Below are 20,952 nucleotides of genomic sequence, written 5' to 3'. Positions count from 1 at the left end.
AGGAAACACTAAGTGTCATAATAACAAAGCACTTTAGCAAAAATAAAAGACAAAAATGATCACAGAACAGTAATACAATGACGGGATGTACATGAATAAATACAGAGTCACGTCAAATGGATATCACCAAAAACAGACTAAACAGTAAAGTAATATTCATAAAGACGTATGATTGTTTTACTAAAATGTTATTAAGATGATAAACAACGTCAGCACCCATAATCTATAATTAAAGACCATCGTGTATTATTTGTGAAGTTGTTACGGAATCTTTGTCAACAAGGTCTTGGTACCTTCCGATGAACGTTTTTGGAAAAAGGACGAGACATTCTTTTACATACCCCTGGTTCATCAATTTTCTGCTAAGACACTGGTTACGCTTTAACATAGTCTGAGTAGAAGCTGTAAGCGCTTGAATGCCGAATAAGTTGGGAAATGTATATCCCATATGCAGGTGAAGTTGGTAGATTGCTACTCAGGTGGAGGAAATTGAAAAGTGAAAAAAAGTATCAGTACATTTTGCAGTTGGTAAATGTCAACAAATTGACGGTATAGTAATCTTTTATTCATGTATACGCGTAAATTTACATACGGTATAACACGTGTTATGTATGTTAGAGTATCCGGTATCACGATGACCATAACTGACCACGACTGACCACAATGCAGAAACTGTAAAATAAATACACAACACTAAACATACTAATTAATAATTTGAAGAAAAAAATGCATGTTATTGTTTATCAACAGTTTATCATACATCAAAGAAATTTATTCTATTTTTTGCTAATTAAATAAATTTGTTTGAATATTTGCTATTATAATACTGTAAATTCAGAAAATATTGCGTGCATTTATTATTGAGATTTTTGGTGTATTGACAAAATGTGAAATCATATTTTGCGATTTTGGTGACAACAGTATACAGTTATATGTATCCGATATCAGAATGCAAATGCTTATTAAGGTAGCACTACCGTCTAACAATGATCTTTTGAAGATATTGTATATCACATAATTTTGAAGTAAGTATAATTGTGCACTTGTAAAAATCCCAAAGTCATTATCATATCACAACAGGGAGTAAATTGATAATGAACGTATGTAAAATACGGTATAGTAATGTTTTACTCATGTATACGTGTAAAATTTACATACGATATGACACGTGTTACATATGTTAGGGTATCCGGTAACACGATGACCACAACTGACCACGACTGACCACAATGCGGAAACTGTTAAATAAATATACAATTCGACACGTTCATACTAATTGATAATTTGGAGAAAAAAAAACCTTCATGTTATTGTTTATCAACAGTTTATTATACATCAAAGAAATTGATTCTATTTTTTACAAAATAAATAAATCTTATTTCCTATCTATAAAAGTTGTTTGAATATAATTACATGCAAATTGCAGTGCACTTAGTGGCTTGACTAAAAAGATATAATTATACCTGAGAATATAAAAGAATGATTAGTTTTCGTTTTTTCCGTTACATCATATAAGACAAATTAGGGTTATAAAATAGAAAAAAAAAGGAAACAGATGTCGGAATGGACAACGACATATCCTGCGCATACTTAGATCATGTTCATATAAATAAACTTAACCAAATATAGGAGCATGCATATTTAGGAATATTTTTATGGAACGTACTTAACAATGCATATATCGGCAGTTCCTAGTGATAATAACTTAAAAGGTAAATAATTATAATATGAACTATTACATCATATTTATGAAATAACGGATAATGAATTTAAATTAGGCTTTATAAATTTAAAGCATCCAAATTTCTTTCTGGATTTTAATACCTTCAAAAGCTACGCTCAAACCCAAAAAACTTTACAGCTAACGATGTTTATATTTATTTATATCTTTCTAAATACGCAAAAGCTATTTTATCCAAACTAGAATATTAAGATTAAAAAATATCTGTAACAAAAAAATACTCTCTGCGTTTGAAAATTAAAACACTCTTTTCGAAACAATCTTTTCAAAGCAACACATTTTAGCAGTGTCAATTTAAAGCGGTATCAACAATAATAGTCTACCCCTTGAGGTGTATGCTCTTATGCTTTTTTATTTAAGGTAATCATGGTTATGGCGTATTTATTCTTGAGATAACTTCTGTGATTAATGCTACATCATTTTCTCAATCAATTGCACGTTTGTGTAATAAAATGTTAAGATTCACACTACCTTTACGTGTTCCCCTTCCCAATTACTTTCTTCATTAAATTGCACTAAAAAAAATATTGCGAACGCGGTCAATATGTTGTTATTTACACATCAGACAGGTTACTGGTTTTGGGATCTTTGAATACACTAAACCAGGTACTTCATATCTTGAGTACATTGTAACAGACAATATATGCCTTCAGTTTTAAAATTCTTGCATACATTTTTGTATTATTAAAAATTATCAGTCAAAAAATGGTTCTACAAGGATACAGAGTCCTTTACATCACGTTTGATACCTACATTACAAACATAAAACTATGTTACATAGTTTGACATTTGTGGATTCTATTTTGTTTTTAAGCTGCTCCTCTTTTTTACGTTCTTTTTGAATGGGTCCTAGTTAAAGGGTTGTGACTTGTGTAACATCTTATCTAGTCGACCGAATTATACAAACGTACGTTATATACTTCTAACATATATCTCAATATGCCCTGTGGTTGTCTAACTGTTTGTATTGTTTTTGCACGCTTCCGTGTGATTTTCCGGCCTTATTATGACAGTACGTGTTCGATTTCTTTGTCAGATTTCTTTTATTGATATATCTCCATGGCTTTATTTTGTTCAATCAATTTTACATTTGTGGCGTGATCTTCAATTTGTGAAGAATTTTGTTTTAAACCGGTTCTATGGTTCGTGTTACTCTTGCTGTTAGGTGATAGTTTGTTTTATCTGCGTTCAAGGTCAAAATACAACTTTGAAATGAATAACACCAATAAAAGCGCTGTCCCTTTGCATTTTGTAGGGGTTTTTTTTGGCTAAAATCACACTAAATTTATGTCTTGGATGTATACCCCGTATCCGTTTTTTGCTATTATAATACTGTAAATTCAGAAAATATTGCGTGCATTAATCATTGAGATTTTTGGTGAATTAACAAAAATGGGAAATTATATTTTGCGATTTCGGTGACAACAGCCTACAAGTATATGCATCAGATATCAGAATGCAAATGCTTATCAAATCGAGACTCACTCAATTGCATTATTTGGATTAATTAAAACCTTGCAATAATTTCTAAGTTTTACTTAAAAAAGGATCACATCTATGAAATGTCATTACCTCACCATAGTGTTGAATAGGGTAGGCAATATGACTTAAACAGGGGGGAAATGAGTCGCATGCACAAGATAGAAATTAAAGATACCAGCGATCGAAGCATGCAACATCACAAATGTTTGGGCAATGTGAGCTCCCATCATACCAGATATGAAACCATTTGATTCGGAAAATGTTACACTCCATATTTTGTATTCCCAATCAAAGTTATTTCCTGGTAATTAAACATTGTGAAGAGTCTAAGACCTATGAGTGCCATTCTAATTCAAATGATTTATAAATAAAGAGTATGTGACATCGCTACAACGTTATATTGGAATAACTACTATGTCAATAAAGAAATTCAGGGTGCCTCTAGTTTTGCAAAGGGATATATCATTTTGCGGCAAAAAAAGAGTATCCCGATAAGAATGATTCAAATTAAACATGTTCATGTAAGCGTGGACGAAGGCTCTGCATTAAAATCGTATTTGAAAACAAGGCAAAAACATACACAAGTTGTTTTTATTTTTTACAGCACTGGCAAATCACATAAATCAACAAAATGAGTTTACAATACATCATAAAAAAATAATAAAAGACATATTAAACATATTAAACAGTATGTGCATGTGTAGAAGAAGATCTGGATTGGGAAATGAAAATATTTTTTTCTTTTTTCTGTAATAATTATATAACTTAAAGGTTTATTTATTAATAATTAAATAAGGTTTATTTATTCGGTGCTTCGGTAATATATCTAAATAGGAGTGTTAAACCTAATTCTTTTATTTTCTACAATTATTCTGTACACTTTTTCATTCTATTATTCTCTACTCTTCAATTGTTTGGTTCTTTTTTCACTTCTCATTATTATTTCCCACTTTCCAGGTCAGTGATCAAATTTTCTTAATTGTATTCATTAATTTTTGCTACAAGTGCAAATTACTGTTTTTAACATCGAGTTTGATGATGAAGCCTTTTTTTTTCCTTTTAAACGTTAATTGGTTTATATAAGCGTTTTGAAAAAGAATATTGAATTCTGGGATGCAAAGTTTTACTAGTAAAAATGACTATGTAGAAAAATAGAATAATGTATTTATTATGTAGTTATAATTTACTGATCAAAGAAATGAACGATGATCAGAATAAAGAAATTATCTTGTAACATAAATTTGAAATGGAAAAATTATGCACGAAAATGTTTAAGAGTTTTTTCAGATCTTGTTTTAAATGTATACAATCTTTATATATATATTTCAATATATCTTAAACAGACCAGTTCGCGTTCACATTTGCACAAACAAGATCGATCGATCGTGATTCGTGATAGATCTTTCACAATCTAGTGCGTTAACACTGCAACATAAAAAGAATAGGTCTGACCTAGTTACCTTATTTTTCGTTAACAAAAAATTAGAAATAGAATATGATCAGGTAATAGCTGGTTCATTGGAACTGCTTATGTAGTTATCAATTATCTGTTTGATTCACATGTTATAAGTCATTAAACAAAGAAATATGATAAGACGTATAACATGTATAAAAGAAAGGACATTTCGTTTGAAGATAAGGAATTTGCAGCAAAGAAATAGGATTTGTCTATTTTTCTATTTAGATGAATGACTTAAAAAAAAATGGATTTGTTTTTCCTAAGTTATAACTGTTCTTTCAAATAAATGAAAAATATGAGTAAAAAATCGAAAGGCAAATATCCAAACGGATATACAAAAAAAGACATCAGTATAAGAATGATCGATCTAAACGTTTGCACTTGTAGATAATCGATTCATAAAAATCGACCTTTTTTTAAAACCACCTCTGAAGGTGTACATTCTAAGTCTGATTTGAATATCCATCTATACCGTTTACATTAGACAAAATATCGATCTTTTTAGTTAACATAAGACAAAATATCGATCTTTATCGTTTACATAAGACAAACTTTCGATCTGTATTATTTACATTAGACAAAATATTGATCATTTTAAGGTCGATCAGAAAAGGTCGATTATGTTTGCTAGTGCAAACGGGGTCTAGATAATAAAACATGTCTTTATCTTAAACTATGGTCGGGTTGTTGTCTCTTTGACACATTCTCCATTTCAATTCTCAAATTTTACTTTATCTTAAACTGTAAACCTTACCAAAAATTATTGTCATTTATCTGTGATTATTATTGTATCTGACGGCTCTATGTTCGAGGTAATTGTGTTTTTTTTAAACTGTTTAACATATCACAGCGGTATACTACTGTTGCCTTTATTTATTTACCCCTTATGTTATTGATTTTGTATTTGCATTGTATTATAGATAAAATCTATTTGATCAGTGAATGTTCACTAGTGTTCATATACCGTTTGATTGATATTTTATAGTGACTGTGTCTTTCTATGTTGTGATGTTACACTATTGTTTCAGATCAAGGTGGAGGTTAGTACCTATATTAAAACGTTTAAACCCGCTGCATTTGTTTGCACCTGTCCAAAATCAGGAATCTGATGTTCAGTAGTTGTCGTTTGTTAATGTGGTTTATAAGACTTAATATTTCTCGTTTTTTATATAGATTAGACCGTTGGTTTTGTCGTTTGAATGGTTTTCCACTAGTCAAGATTTGGACGCTTTATTGCTTGCTGTTCGATGTGAGCTAAGACTCCATGTTGAAGACCGTACTTTGTACTCATACCACATCTTCTTATATCTCTTTACATTTTAAGGAATACACAGAAACTAAGACACCATATATATCCTCATTATATATGTATAAATATATACTACTGCATAACACATAGTTGATATAATTGCTTCATTTTCATTGTCATTCAGGATTGAAAGAATTGTACTTGCAAGTTCCAGCTGAGCAAAAATCGGAAGTGCTAGAAAATATTACACCACCACCAAGCTACGACGACTGTACTACACACAAATGTCTTCTACAAATAAAACACAAAAGGATAGAGAAAATTAGCATCAAACAGATTAAACCTATAAAGTGCATAAGTTATGGTGACATTTCAACCCAAACGTCAGTATTCAACAGAAGTAGTTCATTTCATGAAAAATTTGGAGAGGATACTAATCCGGAAGAACATACCTCGACCAATCAGAACAATGAACGGTGCGTTCTAGAAAAATACGTTTCTTGTAGATGGAGAGTTGCCTTTCTGGCCCTCTCGGGTCTCATCATGCAAATAGCCCATAGAAACTGTATCAGTGTAGCAATAGTCTGTATGACAAAAGAAGTTGTGATGAACGTCACCACAAATGGGACAGTTACAAGTCAAGTAAGTATAAAGTTTTGAGTAAAGTGTTGGTAGTTTAATAAATATCAGATTATCAAAGCCATAAGTATGAGATTAAAAGATATCATGATAAATATCAAAGTCATGTGTAGTAATTTAAAAGATATCAGAGTAAAATATCCAAGTCAATGTACATGTGTGGTAGTATAATAAATATCAATGACTGAGTAAATATTAAAGCAAAGAAACAAAATGGTTGTCACATAACAAAACAGACACAATATAAAATGAATATATCCTAGTGCTGTCAACGATTATATAATGTGTTCCGCCTAACAAAAGTTCCACTGGAAAAATTTTCATAAACAATGTCATAATATCTGTTCCTGATGGAACAAATATTCTGTACCTTTATTCCGTAAGGAACACAAATACTGTAATATAAGTTTCAATGGAAATAATATTGGAGAATATTTCTTCTACTTGGAACTTATGTTATTAAAGAGCTTCTATATCGTGACAGTGCATGAACTTGTGACCATTGATAATCAGAATGAAAATTATGTTTATATTATGTTAAATATATTTAAGTTTGGCATCAGACACCCAATGTATCTGTTTTAACTATAGTGTAACATGTACAAAAGTACGGACTAAATGCATGTACATTATAGTTGTGCAATTTGGGAAAAAACTAAATAAATGAACAGCACACGAGTATCAACAATTTCAAATAAAGAATTAACACAAAATTGTCTGTAGAGTTCGAGAAAAACGGGTAAATTAACAGTCACTGTGTTATAATGCAAGAAGAACATATTTTAACGGGGGAAAACCTGACTGAAATGTATCTTTGAAAGTTGTTTGCGTCTTGTACTTTTTTTTTTATTCATACTTATGTCTTTATTTTTTTTAAATTTTTTATTCATACTTATATGTCTTTAGTTTTTTGCTCTATGACAAGGTTTATTTTTCTGAATTTGACTTGAAATTGCTCAGTGCATGCTTGGACATGTCCTTTTAGTTTTTTCTCTTTCAATTGCATTAATTCTTCCTTTTTTACTTGTATGTTTCCGTGTCATTGAAGTCTTTCAACAGCTGGTGGTTTTGGTGGTATTTTATGATTTTTAATGTCAACTTCGTCACTACAGAAAGTTTAGTTGGAAATAACAAGTCAAATCAGGAAATGCACACCTTTTCAAGTTTGTCATATTGACTTTAATTTTTGAGAAACGCACTTGATGGTATTTAGTCGAAGAAGGAACATGACGCTCTGTATTTTTCCTTTTTAAAACCTGAACTAATATGACAAGCTTACATCCGACAATACCACATAGGAAAACAATATGCTAATCAAAATTTTTAATGATACGCTAACTTCAATAAATTAATTTGGTATGACTTTCTTTACCTGTTTATAAGATTGATTATTGGTTACTTTGAAAACGTCTAGTGGCAAATATTTCATACTTGCTCGGATCGTTCTAAGAATATGAAAGGAAACGGGCGCATAAGCAGTAAAAACATTGAAATAGACAGTGTTTGTATAGAATATATTTGACATTATAACATCTGTACTGTTTATTTGTTTTTTGTATCGCTTAACTTCCAGTGGCAAGTATTTCATGAACTTTCACGGCGATTTTAACTGCAGATTAAATAACCATATGGTTTTATGATCGACTAAATTATACTCTCTGAAACAACAAAATATCCCAAACTTTTGTTTAGAATCAGTTCCTTTTTAGCTCACCTGGCCCGAAGGGCCAAGTGAGCTTTTCCCATCACTTTGCGTCCGGCGTCCGTCGTCGTCGTCGTCCGTCGTCGTCGTCGTCCGTCGTCTGTCGTCCGTCGTCCGTCGTCGTTAACTTTTACAAAAATCTTCTTCTCTGAAACTACTGGGCCAAATTGAACCAAACTTGGCCACAATCATCATTCGGGTATCTAGTTTACAAAATGTGTGGCGTGACCCGGTCAACCAACCAAGATGGCCGCCACGGCTAAAAATAGAACATAGGGGTAAAATGCAGTTTTTGGCTTATAACTCAAAAACCAAAGCATTAAGAGGAAATCTGACAAGGGGTAAATATGTTTATCAGGTCAAGATCTATCTGCCCTGAAATTTTCAGATGAATCGGTCAACCCGTTGTTGGGTTGCTGCCCCTGAATTGGTCATTTTGAGGAAATTTTGCTGTTTTTAGCTCACCTGGCCCGAAGGGCCAAGTGAGCTATTCCCATCACTTTGCGTCCGGCGTCCGTCGTCGTCCGTCGTCGTCCGTCGTCCGTCGTCGTTAACTTTTACAAAAATCTTCTCCTCTGAAACTACTGGGCCAAATTTAACCAAACTTGACCAAAATCATCATTGGGGTATCTAGTTTAAAAAATGTGTGGCGTGACCCGGCCAACCAACCAAGATGGCCGCCACGGCTAAAAATAGAACATAGGGGTAAAATATAGATTTTGGCTCATATCTCTGAAACCAAAGCATTTAGAGCAAATCTGACAGGGTAAAATTGTTTATCAGGTCAAGATCTATCTGCCCTGAAATTTTCAGATGAATCGGACAACCTGTTGTTGGGTTGCTGCCCCTGAATTGGTCATTTTAAGGAAATTTCACCGTTTTTGGTTATTATCTTGAATATAATAATAGATAGAGATAAACTGTAAATAGCAATAATGTTCAGCAAAGTAAGATTTACAAATAAGTCAACATGACCAAAATGGTCAGTTGACCCCTTTAGGAGTTATTGACCTTTATAGTCAATTTTTAACCATTTTTCGTAAATCTTAGTAATCTTTTACAAAAATCTTCTCCTCTGAAACTACTGGGCCAAATTAATCCATACTTGGCCACAATCATCTTTGGGATATCTAGTTTAAAAAATGTGCGGCGTGACCCGGCCAACCAACCAAGATGGCCGCCATGGCTAAAAATAGAACATAGGGGTAAAATGCAGTTTTTGGCTTATAACTCAAAAACCAAAGCATTTAGAGCAAATCTGACATGCGGTAAAAGTGTTTATCAGGTCAAGATCTACCTGTCCTGAAATTTTCAGATGAATCGGATAACCTGTTGTTGGGTTGCTGCCCCTGAATTGGTAATTTTAAGGAAATTTTGCTGTTTTTGGTTATTATCTTGAATATTATTATAGATAGAGATAAACGGTAAACAGCATTAATGTTCAGCAAAGTAAGATTTACAAATAAGTCAGCATGACCAAAATGGTCAGTTGACCCCTGAAGGAGTTATTGCCCTTTATAGTCAATTTTTAACCATTTTTTCGTAAATCTTAGTAATCTTTTACAAAAATCTTCTTCTCTGAAACTACTGGGCCAAATTAAACTAAGCTTTGCCACAATCATCATTGGGGTAATTTGTTTAAAAAATGTGTGGCGTGACCTGGCCAATCAACCAAAATGGCTGCCACGGCTAATAATAGAACATAGGTGTAAAATGACTTATAACTCAAAAACCGAAGCATTAAGAGAAAATCTGACAGGGTTTAATTGTTTATCAGGTCAAGATCTATCTGCCCTGATGTTTTCACATGGATCGGACAACACGTTGTTAGGTTACTGTCCTTAATTGGTAATTTTAAGGAAATTTTGCCATTTTTGTTATTATCTTGAATATTATTATAGATAGAGATAAACTGTATACAGCATTAACGTTCAGCAAAATAAGATCTACAAATAAGTTTACATGACCAAAATAGTCAATTGACCCCTTAAGGAGTTATTGCCCTTTATAGTTAATTTTTAACATTTTTCATAAATTTTTGTAAATTTGTAGAAAATATTTTCCACTGTAATTACTGGGCCAAGTTCATTATAGACAAGAGATATTTGTAGCAACAAGAATGTTCAGTAAAGTAAGATCTACAAACACATCACTATCACCAAAACACAATTATGTCATGAATTTATCTGTGTCCATTATTTAATATGCACAAGACCAAGGTGAGCGACACAGGCTCTTTAGAGCCTCTAGTTGGTTATTATCTTGAATATTATTATAGATAGAGATAAACTGTAAACAGCAATAATGTTCGGCAAAGTTAGATTTACAAATAAGTCAACATGACCAAAATGGTCAGTTGACCCCTTTAGGAGTTATTGCCCTTTATAGTCAATTTTTAACCATTTTTCATAAATATAAGTAATCTTTTACAAAAATCTTCTCCTCTGAAACTACTGTGCCAAATTAATCCAAACTTGGCCACAATCATCTTTGGGGTATCTAGTTTAAAAAATGTGTGGCGTGACACAGTCAACCAACCAAGATGGCCGCCACGGCTAAAAATAGAACATAGGGGTAAAATGCAGTTTTTGGCTTATAACTCAAAAACCAAAACTTTTAGAGGAAATCTGACACGGAGTAAAAATGTTTATCAGGTCAAGATCTATCTGCCCTGAAATTTTCAGATGAATCGGTCAACCTGTTGTTGGGTTGCTGCCCCTGAATTGGTAATTTTGAGGAAATTTTTGCCGTTTTTGGTTATTATCTTGAATATTATTATAGATAGAGATAAACTGTAAACAGCAATAATGTTCATCAAAGTAAGATTTACAAATAAGTCAACATGACCGAAATGGTCAGTTGACCCCTTTAGGAGTTATTGCCCTTTATAGTCAATTTTTAACCATTTTTCGTAAATCTTAGTTATCTTTTACAAAAATCTTCTCCTCTGAAACTACTGGGCCAAATTAATTCAAACTTGGCAACAATCATCTTTAATGTACCTTGTTTGAAAAATGTGTCCGATGACCTGGCCATCCAACCATGATGGCCACCACGGCTAAAAATAGAACAGGGGTAAAATGTAGTTTTTTGCTTATAACTCTGAAACCCAAATCATTTAGAGGAAATCTGACAAGGAGTTAAATTGTTAATCAAGTTATATATCTGCCCTGAAATATTCAAATGAATTGGACAACCGGATGTTGGGTTGCTGCCCTCCAATTGGTAATTTTTAAAGAAATTTTGCTGTTTTTGGTTATTATCTTGAATACTATTATAGATAGCGATAAACTGTAGACAGCGATAATGTTCATCAAAGTAAGATCTACAAATAAGTCCACATGACCTAAATGGTCAATTGACCCCTTAAGGAGTTATTGCCCTTTATAGTCAATTTTTAACAATTTTCATTAATTTGGTAAATTTATGTAAATTTTTACCAAATATTTTTCTCTGTTACTAATGGGCAAAGTTCATTATAGATATAATTGTAAGAAGCAAGAATGTTCAGTAAAGTAAGAACTTCAAACACATCACCATCACCAAAATACAATTTTGTCATGAATCCATTTGTGTCCTTTGTTTAATATGCACATAGACCAAGGTGAGCGACACAGGCTCTTTAGAGCCTCTAGTTCTCAATTCTTATAACAGTGATTGAGGAACATCGCAAATTGGCCATAAAAGAAATAAACTTTCTGAAAATGGGTCTTCGTATAGCTCCAAAGATAGTCCCTCGTGAAAATAAAAACAATTTAAAATGTGACCTTACTTTCAGTTATAGAAAGCATATACATTTATAGATTAATTTTGATTTCAATTATCAAATGTCTAATTTTTTATCTCAACACATTTGTCATTCTTTTTTTTTTTTTTAGATATATAAAGAATATAACTGGACATCCGAAATGGAAGGAGTCATCCTGTCGTCCTATTTTTATGGACAAATTATCTCGCCATTGATATCCGGGATGTTATGTCGCCATTATGGTGTGCGAGGGCCAATGACGGTGTACGTTTTTTTATCATCGTGTTTGCTGATCTCAACGCCTTTTGTGGCACACTATGGTGCATGGGGCGTGATTATAATCAGGAGTGCCCAGGGATTTTTCGGGGTATGTATACAAATGTATACTTATGAATGCAAACGAAACATAAAAAAATAATGAAAATAGATTAAGATATATCAAAAAGAGGAATCAGAATCTCTCCTAGATAGTTAAACAGAAAACTTTAAGAGAGAAGAAAAAAAACAAAAGCAAACAACAAAGTAAAAACAACAAAAAACAAAAACAGATTACGCAGAAGACGTTTTTGTAAGATTGCGCGTTTCATTTTCCACTAAAAACTAAGATCAAACACGGAGTTTCCAGAACGGTTAAGTAGCACTACACCATCACATGTGTGAAAAATATTTTAAATAAGATGATTTGACGAACCAAAAAATCTTTTTTAAATCATAATGAATTCTTATTGTGAAAACTGGTGAATTGTGTTTTGTTGTTGTTTTACAGTCAGGTTGTCTGCCTATGTATTCACATTTATGGTCTCGTTGGGCTCCGAAACAAGAACGAAGCCAACTTATTTCGTTTACGTTTTCCGGTAAGTATACAATTTAATTTGATAAACTTTTATCTGATCTCGGAGAGCTCCATTCTATTGACTTTATTCAAATAAACTACAGTAGCTCATATTTTTTTTTATACTTTTTTTATAATTCTAAAAACGGGTGTTTCATCATAATACACTCTTAGCTTAGCTCTTTACAAGGTAAAAAATGAACTTTTAAAAACTAATGCACCTATGTGGTATAAGATATAAAATATTCATCAGAAACATATAGATAATATAATAAATATTTGGAAGTTTTTTTTTTTGTTTTTTTTATCATCAATGATGACATTAACAGTGTCATTATCATTTTAACAGAAAAAGTCGGAAAGTACTAAAGAAAGAAAGAAAGACACTTAAAGCCTCTATTTAAGAATTGAATACTTCTTTTTGTAACTTCATTGGGGTGTAAAAGCGTTGACCGAAGTACATTTTGTATGAAGCGCGGAAGCGCTTCATACTAAAAATGTGCGCACGGTCAACGCTTTTACAACCCTATGAAGTTACAAAAAGAAGCATTCAATACTTATAATTACATTTTTTTTAGCAATGATCATGAAAACACGAATTTTATTATTGTTTTATTTAATTTACCTGTGCACTTTATTGTGGGACCACGTGTTATCACGAATGAAAAGTTTTATTGAGCAATGCAATTGCTTACGGAATAACACGTGATGTGCAGTTAGCCAATCAAAATAAAGTATCATAATGAAACATACATCTAATGTAATTATATGAATTTATCATTCTTCAACAGGATTGGACATTGGTGTCATCGTGGCTTTTACAGTTTCTGGATGGCTGTGTACATTATGGAATCATCATGGGTGGCCTCTTATATTTTATGTTTTTGGTGAGAAAATTTTATTATAATTGTTAAATCTAAAAAAAAAAAAAAATCAAAAATCACAGGATTTGAATAGACTCTAAAAATCGATGACTCATTTCAGATAAAAATAATCAGACATTAGAAAATGATTATTTTATTGTGATTTCGCCAGTCACATTGGATATTGAAAATCTCATGTTTTTTTTAAATCAAAATGCAAAATATATTGAATAATAACAATAGAAAAGTAATGAATTTATTGAATCCCTTGTAATCCTGCACTTTTCGACAACATAAACATGACACTGTAGTCCTAATGAGAGGCGAGGCGGTTTGGGATTGGCAAATGAGTGTTTTGCAAATTAAATGTGTCATATATTAGTATATACGTTTTCTTTTATAAAACAAAAATGGTTATTTAAATATTTGTGCCAAGGCCTTTCAATCCTTCAAACTAGATAGTTCGTACCCTTGTTTGTCAGTATATTATACATTAAATCTAAAAAAAAAAAAGAATATAAATGATACACCTAAAATAGACAGTGCTAAAAAAACAAAACCATATCTTTATAATGTTTTCATTTTGTAGGTGCTATTTCAATATTGTGGTGTGTAGTTTGGCTCTTCTTTTTCACTGACTTGCCAGAGGAAAATTCTTTTATTTCAAAGCGTGAATTGAAGTACATAATGTCAGAACGTTCATCTGAAGTTAGCAAGGTATTATATTTATATTACAAAATCGACATTTCTCACCTGTTAGTATTTGCAAAAATTAAAAAAAAAATGATGTTGCAAAAGAGGTACGAAAAAAACCACTAACCAGAGGGACATTCAAACTCATAGATCGAAAATAAACTGACAATGTCATGGCTAAAAAAGAAAAAGACAAATAAACAAATAATAGTACACACGACATAGCATAGACATCTAAAGACTAATCAACACGGACTCCTCCAAAAACTGAGGGTGATCTCAGGTGCATCGGAAGGGTAAGCAGATCCTACTCTACATGTGGCACCCGTCGTGTTACGAATTGCAACTGTTATTTATCACAAAATGTACCTTAATGATTACTAAGTACAAATGTATCAGTAGTTAGATTAAAAAAATTCGTGGTGACTAACTAATGTTAAAAGTGCAAGACGCTAATGTCTTATTAAATACTCTTAAAATTATCTTCGATACTGCCCTTCATATATTAACTCATGATGTGTTTTCGTTCCTTGTGAGTCGGAGACATATGTAAAACACCAATCAATGTTCCAAAAAGTAAGATGTCGTAAACAGATTTAGTATGCAACTTATGAAATGTTTATGCAATACCATTTGTATACGTACGTGTATTGACTATTCGTAATGTGTCGTTTTACGGTCTAAAAGAATTATTAGTGTTTTATTAGTTCATACAGGCACCAAAATAAAACTACTACGACTATTACGCCTAAAATCTACTTCAGATAAGCACCGAATATTGATTTACACAAGTTTAGGATTTATTTTATTTTCAAATTTCACTTCATTAATAGACGTGACCTATAGTTGTTAATTTCTGTGTCATTTTGTCATTTGGTCTATTGTGGAGATTTGTCTCACTGGCAATTATACCACATCTTCTTTTTAATATGTTTATTAATAATAAATTATAATGTTTTTAGCACACATCGACTCCATGGTTTAAAATATTTACTTCCGGTCCAGTATTTGCCATGATTATGGGGATGTTTACAGTGGCATGGGGAATGACAGTTGTGTTTTCTTTCCTTCCAAAATATATGAATGATGTTCTGAAATACGACATAAGACAGGTAATGCTAGCTTTGTTTAAATAATAGCGGTCCCTTAAAAAGTCTTTTTTGTACTTTTTATAAATAATCGTTGGTCATCTCAACGAGATTGATTTTCTCGCTTGAGCCGGTACGACAGAAGTGAAAAAAAAACAATCGAGTTGTGATGACCAAAGATAACTTGTTATCGCTATTTTACATAATGACGACGTCGGTAATTTCATTGACCTCGGCGCGTGCACTCTAATTTTCTAGCGATACTTTTTCAGATCACTCTACTGTTTTGAGAAAGGAAGTTATCAGTCTGTAAGATCAAAGGAAAAAATCGTAAAATAGCGATAGTAAACATTATCAAGCAACTAAGGACTTTCACAACCGAGTTAGTTCTTGTTTTATACAACATGTACTTCCTCTGTTTTTCTACAGGTTCCCTTTATTGTTTATTGGGGTCTTGTCCTAACGAGGAGCGAAGGTATAATTGCATCTTTTACATACACAAAATAGATGCTACCATGCACAATGAAAGTCATATTTGATATTTACACACAAAATTGTATACACACAAAAAAAGGCTCAATATTTACGGTATGCCATTCGAAATTTGTTTGATATATTCAAGATTTTCGCACAAATTGAACGGAAATGTCCAATCAATTTGCTTTAATCTCCACCCTGATTGAATACCAGTTATCTCTCTTTCAACAGAAAATCGAGTATCTGGCTTTTACCTTTATATAGTTATATATTCGAAAGGATTTATAAATCCAAAAAAACTCTCTTATAAAATAAACTTCTTAATGTGTTTTTCTTTTTTGTGTATTTTGTTAGTTGCCCAACAACCTTAAAAACATAATTTTTCAAATTTATATATTTCAGAATGGATTATTTTCGTCCCTGCCGTTTCTTGGGAGAGCATTTTCAATTATCCTTATTGGAAGATTGACAGATTACCTATTGAATAGAAATAAGTTTAAACATACAACAATGAGAAAAATTAACCAATGTGGGGGTAAGTCTATAATAAACCTTTTATTTGGAAAAATAAAATGTTCAATACCCTATTCTATGATATCATTTATAGGAAGACAGCATACATGGTTTCAATGATTGAAACTCATATGTAAATAAAACGCTCTTACATACAAACTTAGAAGCAAAAAGATATAGGAAGATGCGGTAGGATTGACAAGTCTCAATCCACTTAATAATCTACAAATTTTAGAGTAAACCATTATAAGTCAAGGTACGGACTTCAACATAGAAGCAAATACTTAGACATATCCAAATCAAATTTTGAACTTTACTTTGTTGTGAGCCGGCAAATTATAAAAAAATATTTAAAAAAAGGAAAAGTTGAGAAGAAACTGACAATACCATGTCCAAAATCGAGATGCAACAAAAATAAAAACAGCGAAAATAAAAAACAAACAAACAAACAAACTTCGTAGTGCGCCAAGAAACCACTGGAGGCGTTCTCAAATACTACAGTACGTATAACGTAGTAATCATCATGGCAAATGAAAAAAATACAAAAACAATACAGCTATAAGAACCGTTTATCTTCAACCCTAAAAAAACACGAACCCTTACATAAAAATCAAAAATGGTACAAATAAATGACAGGGGCGTAGCTAGAAAGAAACAATGTGCAAGCAACTTCTGCCGAGCGGAGCGAGTCGAAAAATTTTTGGGACCTTTTTATGCAGAAAAATGTTTTCTTTTTCGGTTTTCGGTCATAGGACGGTTAAAAGAGGACTTATATGTAGATAGGACTTATAAAAAATTTATGAATGTAAAACTATTAATAAATCTTCTGAATAGAGTAATACATAAACAACAAAATTGAGAATGGAAATGGGGAATGTGCCAAAGAGACAACAACCCGACCACAGAGCAGACAACAGCAGAAGGTCACCAACAAGTGTTCAATGCAACGAGAAATTCCCGAACCCGGAGGTGTCCTTCAGCTGGCCCCTAAACAAATATATACTAGTTTAGTGATAATGAACGCCATACTAAACTCCAAATTGTACACAAGAAACTAAAAGTTAAAATAATACAAGACTAACAAAGGCCAGAGGCTCCTGACTTGGGACAGGCGCAAAAATGCGGCGGGTTAAACATGTTTGTGAGATATCAACCCTCCCCCTATACCTCTAGCCAATGCAGAAAAGTAAACGCATAACAATACGCACATTAAAATTCACATATTTGTGATACAGAATTTACTCAAAATTGTCCAAAATCTGCTCGATGAATATGCAGTAATGCTAGTAACTGTCGTCGTTCATTGTTGATCGTACATTTGTTTTCAACATACGCAAAAAATAATGAGACTTTCCAATACTGTTTTGGCGTGTTTGCAGGGTGATTGGCTCTGGTAGTCTGTCGACCACATCGCCTCGGCATATTTTCAACGATATCGAAGGGTTCTGATAATTCTAATGCCGATTGGTACATCTCATTCCAAACTGATGAACCGTAAACTGTAAAATGTGCTCCAAAAACTACATAGACTGAGTATTACAAATTCAAATCTTGTAAAAGATACAAGTTACTGTCCGATTTTGTCATAATCTCCAATAACACTTTTATTTTGAAACCAAATGCCGTTATTTAATGATATTTCATCAATTTAAAAAGTGACAACATAGGAGTTTCCTTTAACATTCAATCTATAAATTTTTATTTTGCCATTTTTTTTTGGCATGCCGAATCGATGTGCACGCAACTGCGTGTTAGCGTATAGGGAGCTACGCGCCTGAATGATACAGAAAGGTAAACTGGTTCTGCACCACTTTTTGGCACATGTCGTAAAGCTATCACTTTTAGCACTATCGTAAAGCTATCACTTTTAGCACAAGTCATGAAGCTATCGATAGTTTGCCTCACAAACTTGACAAAACAGATAATGCATTACAAAGACAACAAAAGAAGTACTGATTGGTACTTATTGCCAAGCATATATATATACTTCATTAACAAATTCTATTTGTTTTATTTTCAGCTGGAATTCTGGGAGCAGCTATGATTATACCCGTCAGCTTTTTATCTGAAGGAGATAGCTTTTCAGCAGTTATGTTAATAACATTTTCATCGATGGCTTTGGGAGGGACTATGTCTGGTTCTTATGCAAATATCCTGGAAATATTCCCTAGGTAGGTATATTTATATGTTGAGACTATCTCATATTACAAAAAAAGGATCGACAAACACTACCACACAGTACAACAAACTATGTTAACCAAAACTATCCGACTCCAAAAGCATACAAACAGTTATCATTTCTTAGGTACCAGGCTTATAACCTTTTAACCCTGCCACATTGTTTATGTATGTGCCTGTCCCAAGTCAGGAGCCTGTAATTCAGTGGTTGTCGTTTGTTTATGTGTTACATATTTGTTTTTTTACATTGTCTTATCGGGGCCTTTTATAGCTGACTATGCGGTATGGGCTTTGGTGACCTATAGTTGTTAATGTCTGTGTCATTTTGGTCTTTTGTTGATAGTTGTCTCATTGGCAATCATACCACATCTTCTTATTTATATTATAATTTGATACACCAAACGCTCGTTTCGTCATCATAAGACTCAACAGTGATACTCAGAAAACAAAAAGTTAGAAAGCCAATCAAGTAAAACGCTGAAGAGCATTTAAAACCCAAAATTCCCAAAAGTTGAGCCAAATACGGCTAAGGTAATCTATGTCTGGATTGTGCCAAAACTGTTAATAATCTGGGCTGTGCGAAAGCGTAGCACAATTGTGAACGCCGAACGGAAAAACTACAAACTGAGCACAAGTGTTAACACCAGATGGTAGAAATCCAAGCTGTAAAGAATAATAGCGGATGCAAATAAAGCTAAACATTAAATTTTCCTTTTTTTCAGTCATGTATCTACAATTTCTGGTGTAGCCTTTGCAATGAATGGAATAGGCCAAATTACTGCTCCTATTATTATCGGACAGATGATTAAAGAGGTTAGTCGTAATTATATATATAAAAAAAATAGGTACTTTAATTGTGTGTAATCACAATGGCGCTAATTCTGCTGAATTAGTAAACTTTTGATTCTTTCTTATTCGTTCGGTACCAATTTTCGTGGATTTTGTGGAAACAAGCGAACCACGAATTCATGTGTTTAACGAATTGCAAATTTTCTAGAGGCTTTGAATGCAAAGATTAATATCCACGAAAAGTTTTCCTCAATTTTCGAAAATTGATACCCACGAAACAAATGAATCCATATTACATTATTATTGTTTATTGTCCAGCTGAATAAAAAAAAGAAGATGTGATATGATTGCCAATGAGACAACTCTCCGGGGGTAGACCAAATGACACAGAAATGAACAACTCAAGGTCACTGTAGGTCTGCAACCATTGGCAAAGCACACACCCCATAGTCAGCTGTATCTTATTATTCTTCTTTTTATCCCATAGAAGACATCTAATATAATATCATCCTGAACTTGCATGAAATGTTTGCCACTGGATGTTAACCAACCAACCAACAATCAATCAATTTAACCTTAACGTACAGTTGAAAATTAAATATTTTTATTATTTTCAGGGGAGCAGAGAAGAATGGATATATGTTTTTATTTCAATTGGTGTTGTTTATATTATTGGTGCTATAATTTATGCCTTACTTGGAAACGCTAATTCATGTGAAGACAATGACGTCAAAATAACAGTATCCCAAGAAGAAAATATTGATACTTGCAATTCAGGTTTACAGACAATTTCCGGAAAATGTTCATCGTTGTCACCAACAAATAAACAGATAGTATATTCAATTTCGGAATGTCCAGTAGTTTATAGGACAACAAACTCTTATACTTACACTCTTTGATTTTTATTCCTTTGTTTTAAATATTATTTATTTATTTAATTATATTACATATTGAATATATACTCTATGAATAAATCTAAAAAATAAAGCTAGATTGTTTTGTTTTGTAACAAGAAGGGCGTCCGTTTGAATGTGCGGGATGCTTAAGGACGCAACCACGTCATGCCAATGAGGACGTTAAATCCGATGGCTCGTGTAGAGAAAGAGTGCAATGCCCTCTGCACGATAAGAACTTTGAAGATCCGTAGGTGGAATATTGCAAGGCTAACTTACTATCAAACGTACCATAATTGTCCGGTAGCATTTCATAGATATTTCCTTGGCCTCCATCCTGGACGGCCTTTTTAATATGACCAATCTATTATTAGTAGTGAATTTTTCGTCCTGAATATGCATGACATATTTGCTACTGGACGTTAAGGAAATATCAATCAATCAATCAATCAATCAATCATTGTTTCACTATTAAGCATATCATTATTTACATTTTACATTAAAACAGGAATTACCAAAACAGTACAACAGCACATAAAAGCCGTGAGGGTCCATTCAAAATAAATGTACGTATATAAAGAAGTATACAAGCAACTACGAACAACC

General features: G+C 32.5%; 1 protein-coding gene across 1 annotated transcript; it reads left to right on the top strand.

Moving 5' to 3' along the window:
- Positions 1–1,552: 1,552 nt before the first annotated feature.
- Positions 1,553–20,373, top strand: LOC139500664 (sialin-like). Its single transcript, XM_071289443.1, has 11 exons — positions 1,553–1,712; positions 6,116–6,573; positions 12,151–12,387; positions 12,787–12,874; positions 13,644–13,739; positions 14,305–14,432; positions 15,371–15,520; positions 16,376–16,508; positions 18,507–18,657; positions 19,387–19,477; positions 20,071–20,373. The coding sequence occupies exons 1-11, from the start codon at positions 1,673–1,675 to the stop codon at positions 20,350–20,352; spliced, it is 1,854 nt and encodes a 617-aa protein (XP_071145544.1). The 5' UTR covers positions 1,553–1,672; the 3' UTR covers positions 20,353–20,373.
- Positions 20,374–20,952: the final 579 nt, after the last annotated feature.

Source organism: Mytilus edulis, chromosome 13 (genome assembly GCF_963676685.1).
Source record: "Mytilus edulis chromosome 13, xbMytEdul2.2, whole genome shotgun sequence".
Taxonomy (NCBI): Eukaryota; Metazoa; Mollusca; class Bivalvia; order Mytilida; family Mytilidae; genus Mytilus; species Mytilus edulis.
The sequence above is the reverse complement of the archived record's forward strand: the minus strand, read 5'-3'. Positions and strand labels throughout refer to the sequence as shown.

Coding starts and splice junctions, on each gene's coding strand:
- LOC139500664 (XM_071289443.1), top strand. CDS start 1,673: ATGCATATATCGGCAGTTCCTAGTGATAATAACTTAAAAG. Junction 13,740..14,304: donor TCTTATATTTTATGTTTTTG/GTGAGAAAATTT, acceptor TTCATTTTGTAG/GTGCTATTTCAATATTGTGG. Junction 16,509..18,506: donor AAAAATTAACCAATGTGGGG/GTAAGTCTATAA, acceptor TTTTATTTTCAG/CTGGAATTCTGGGAGCAGCT.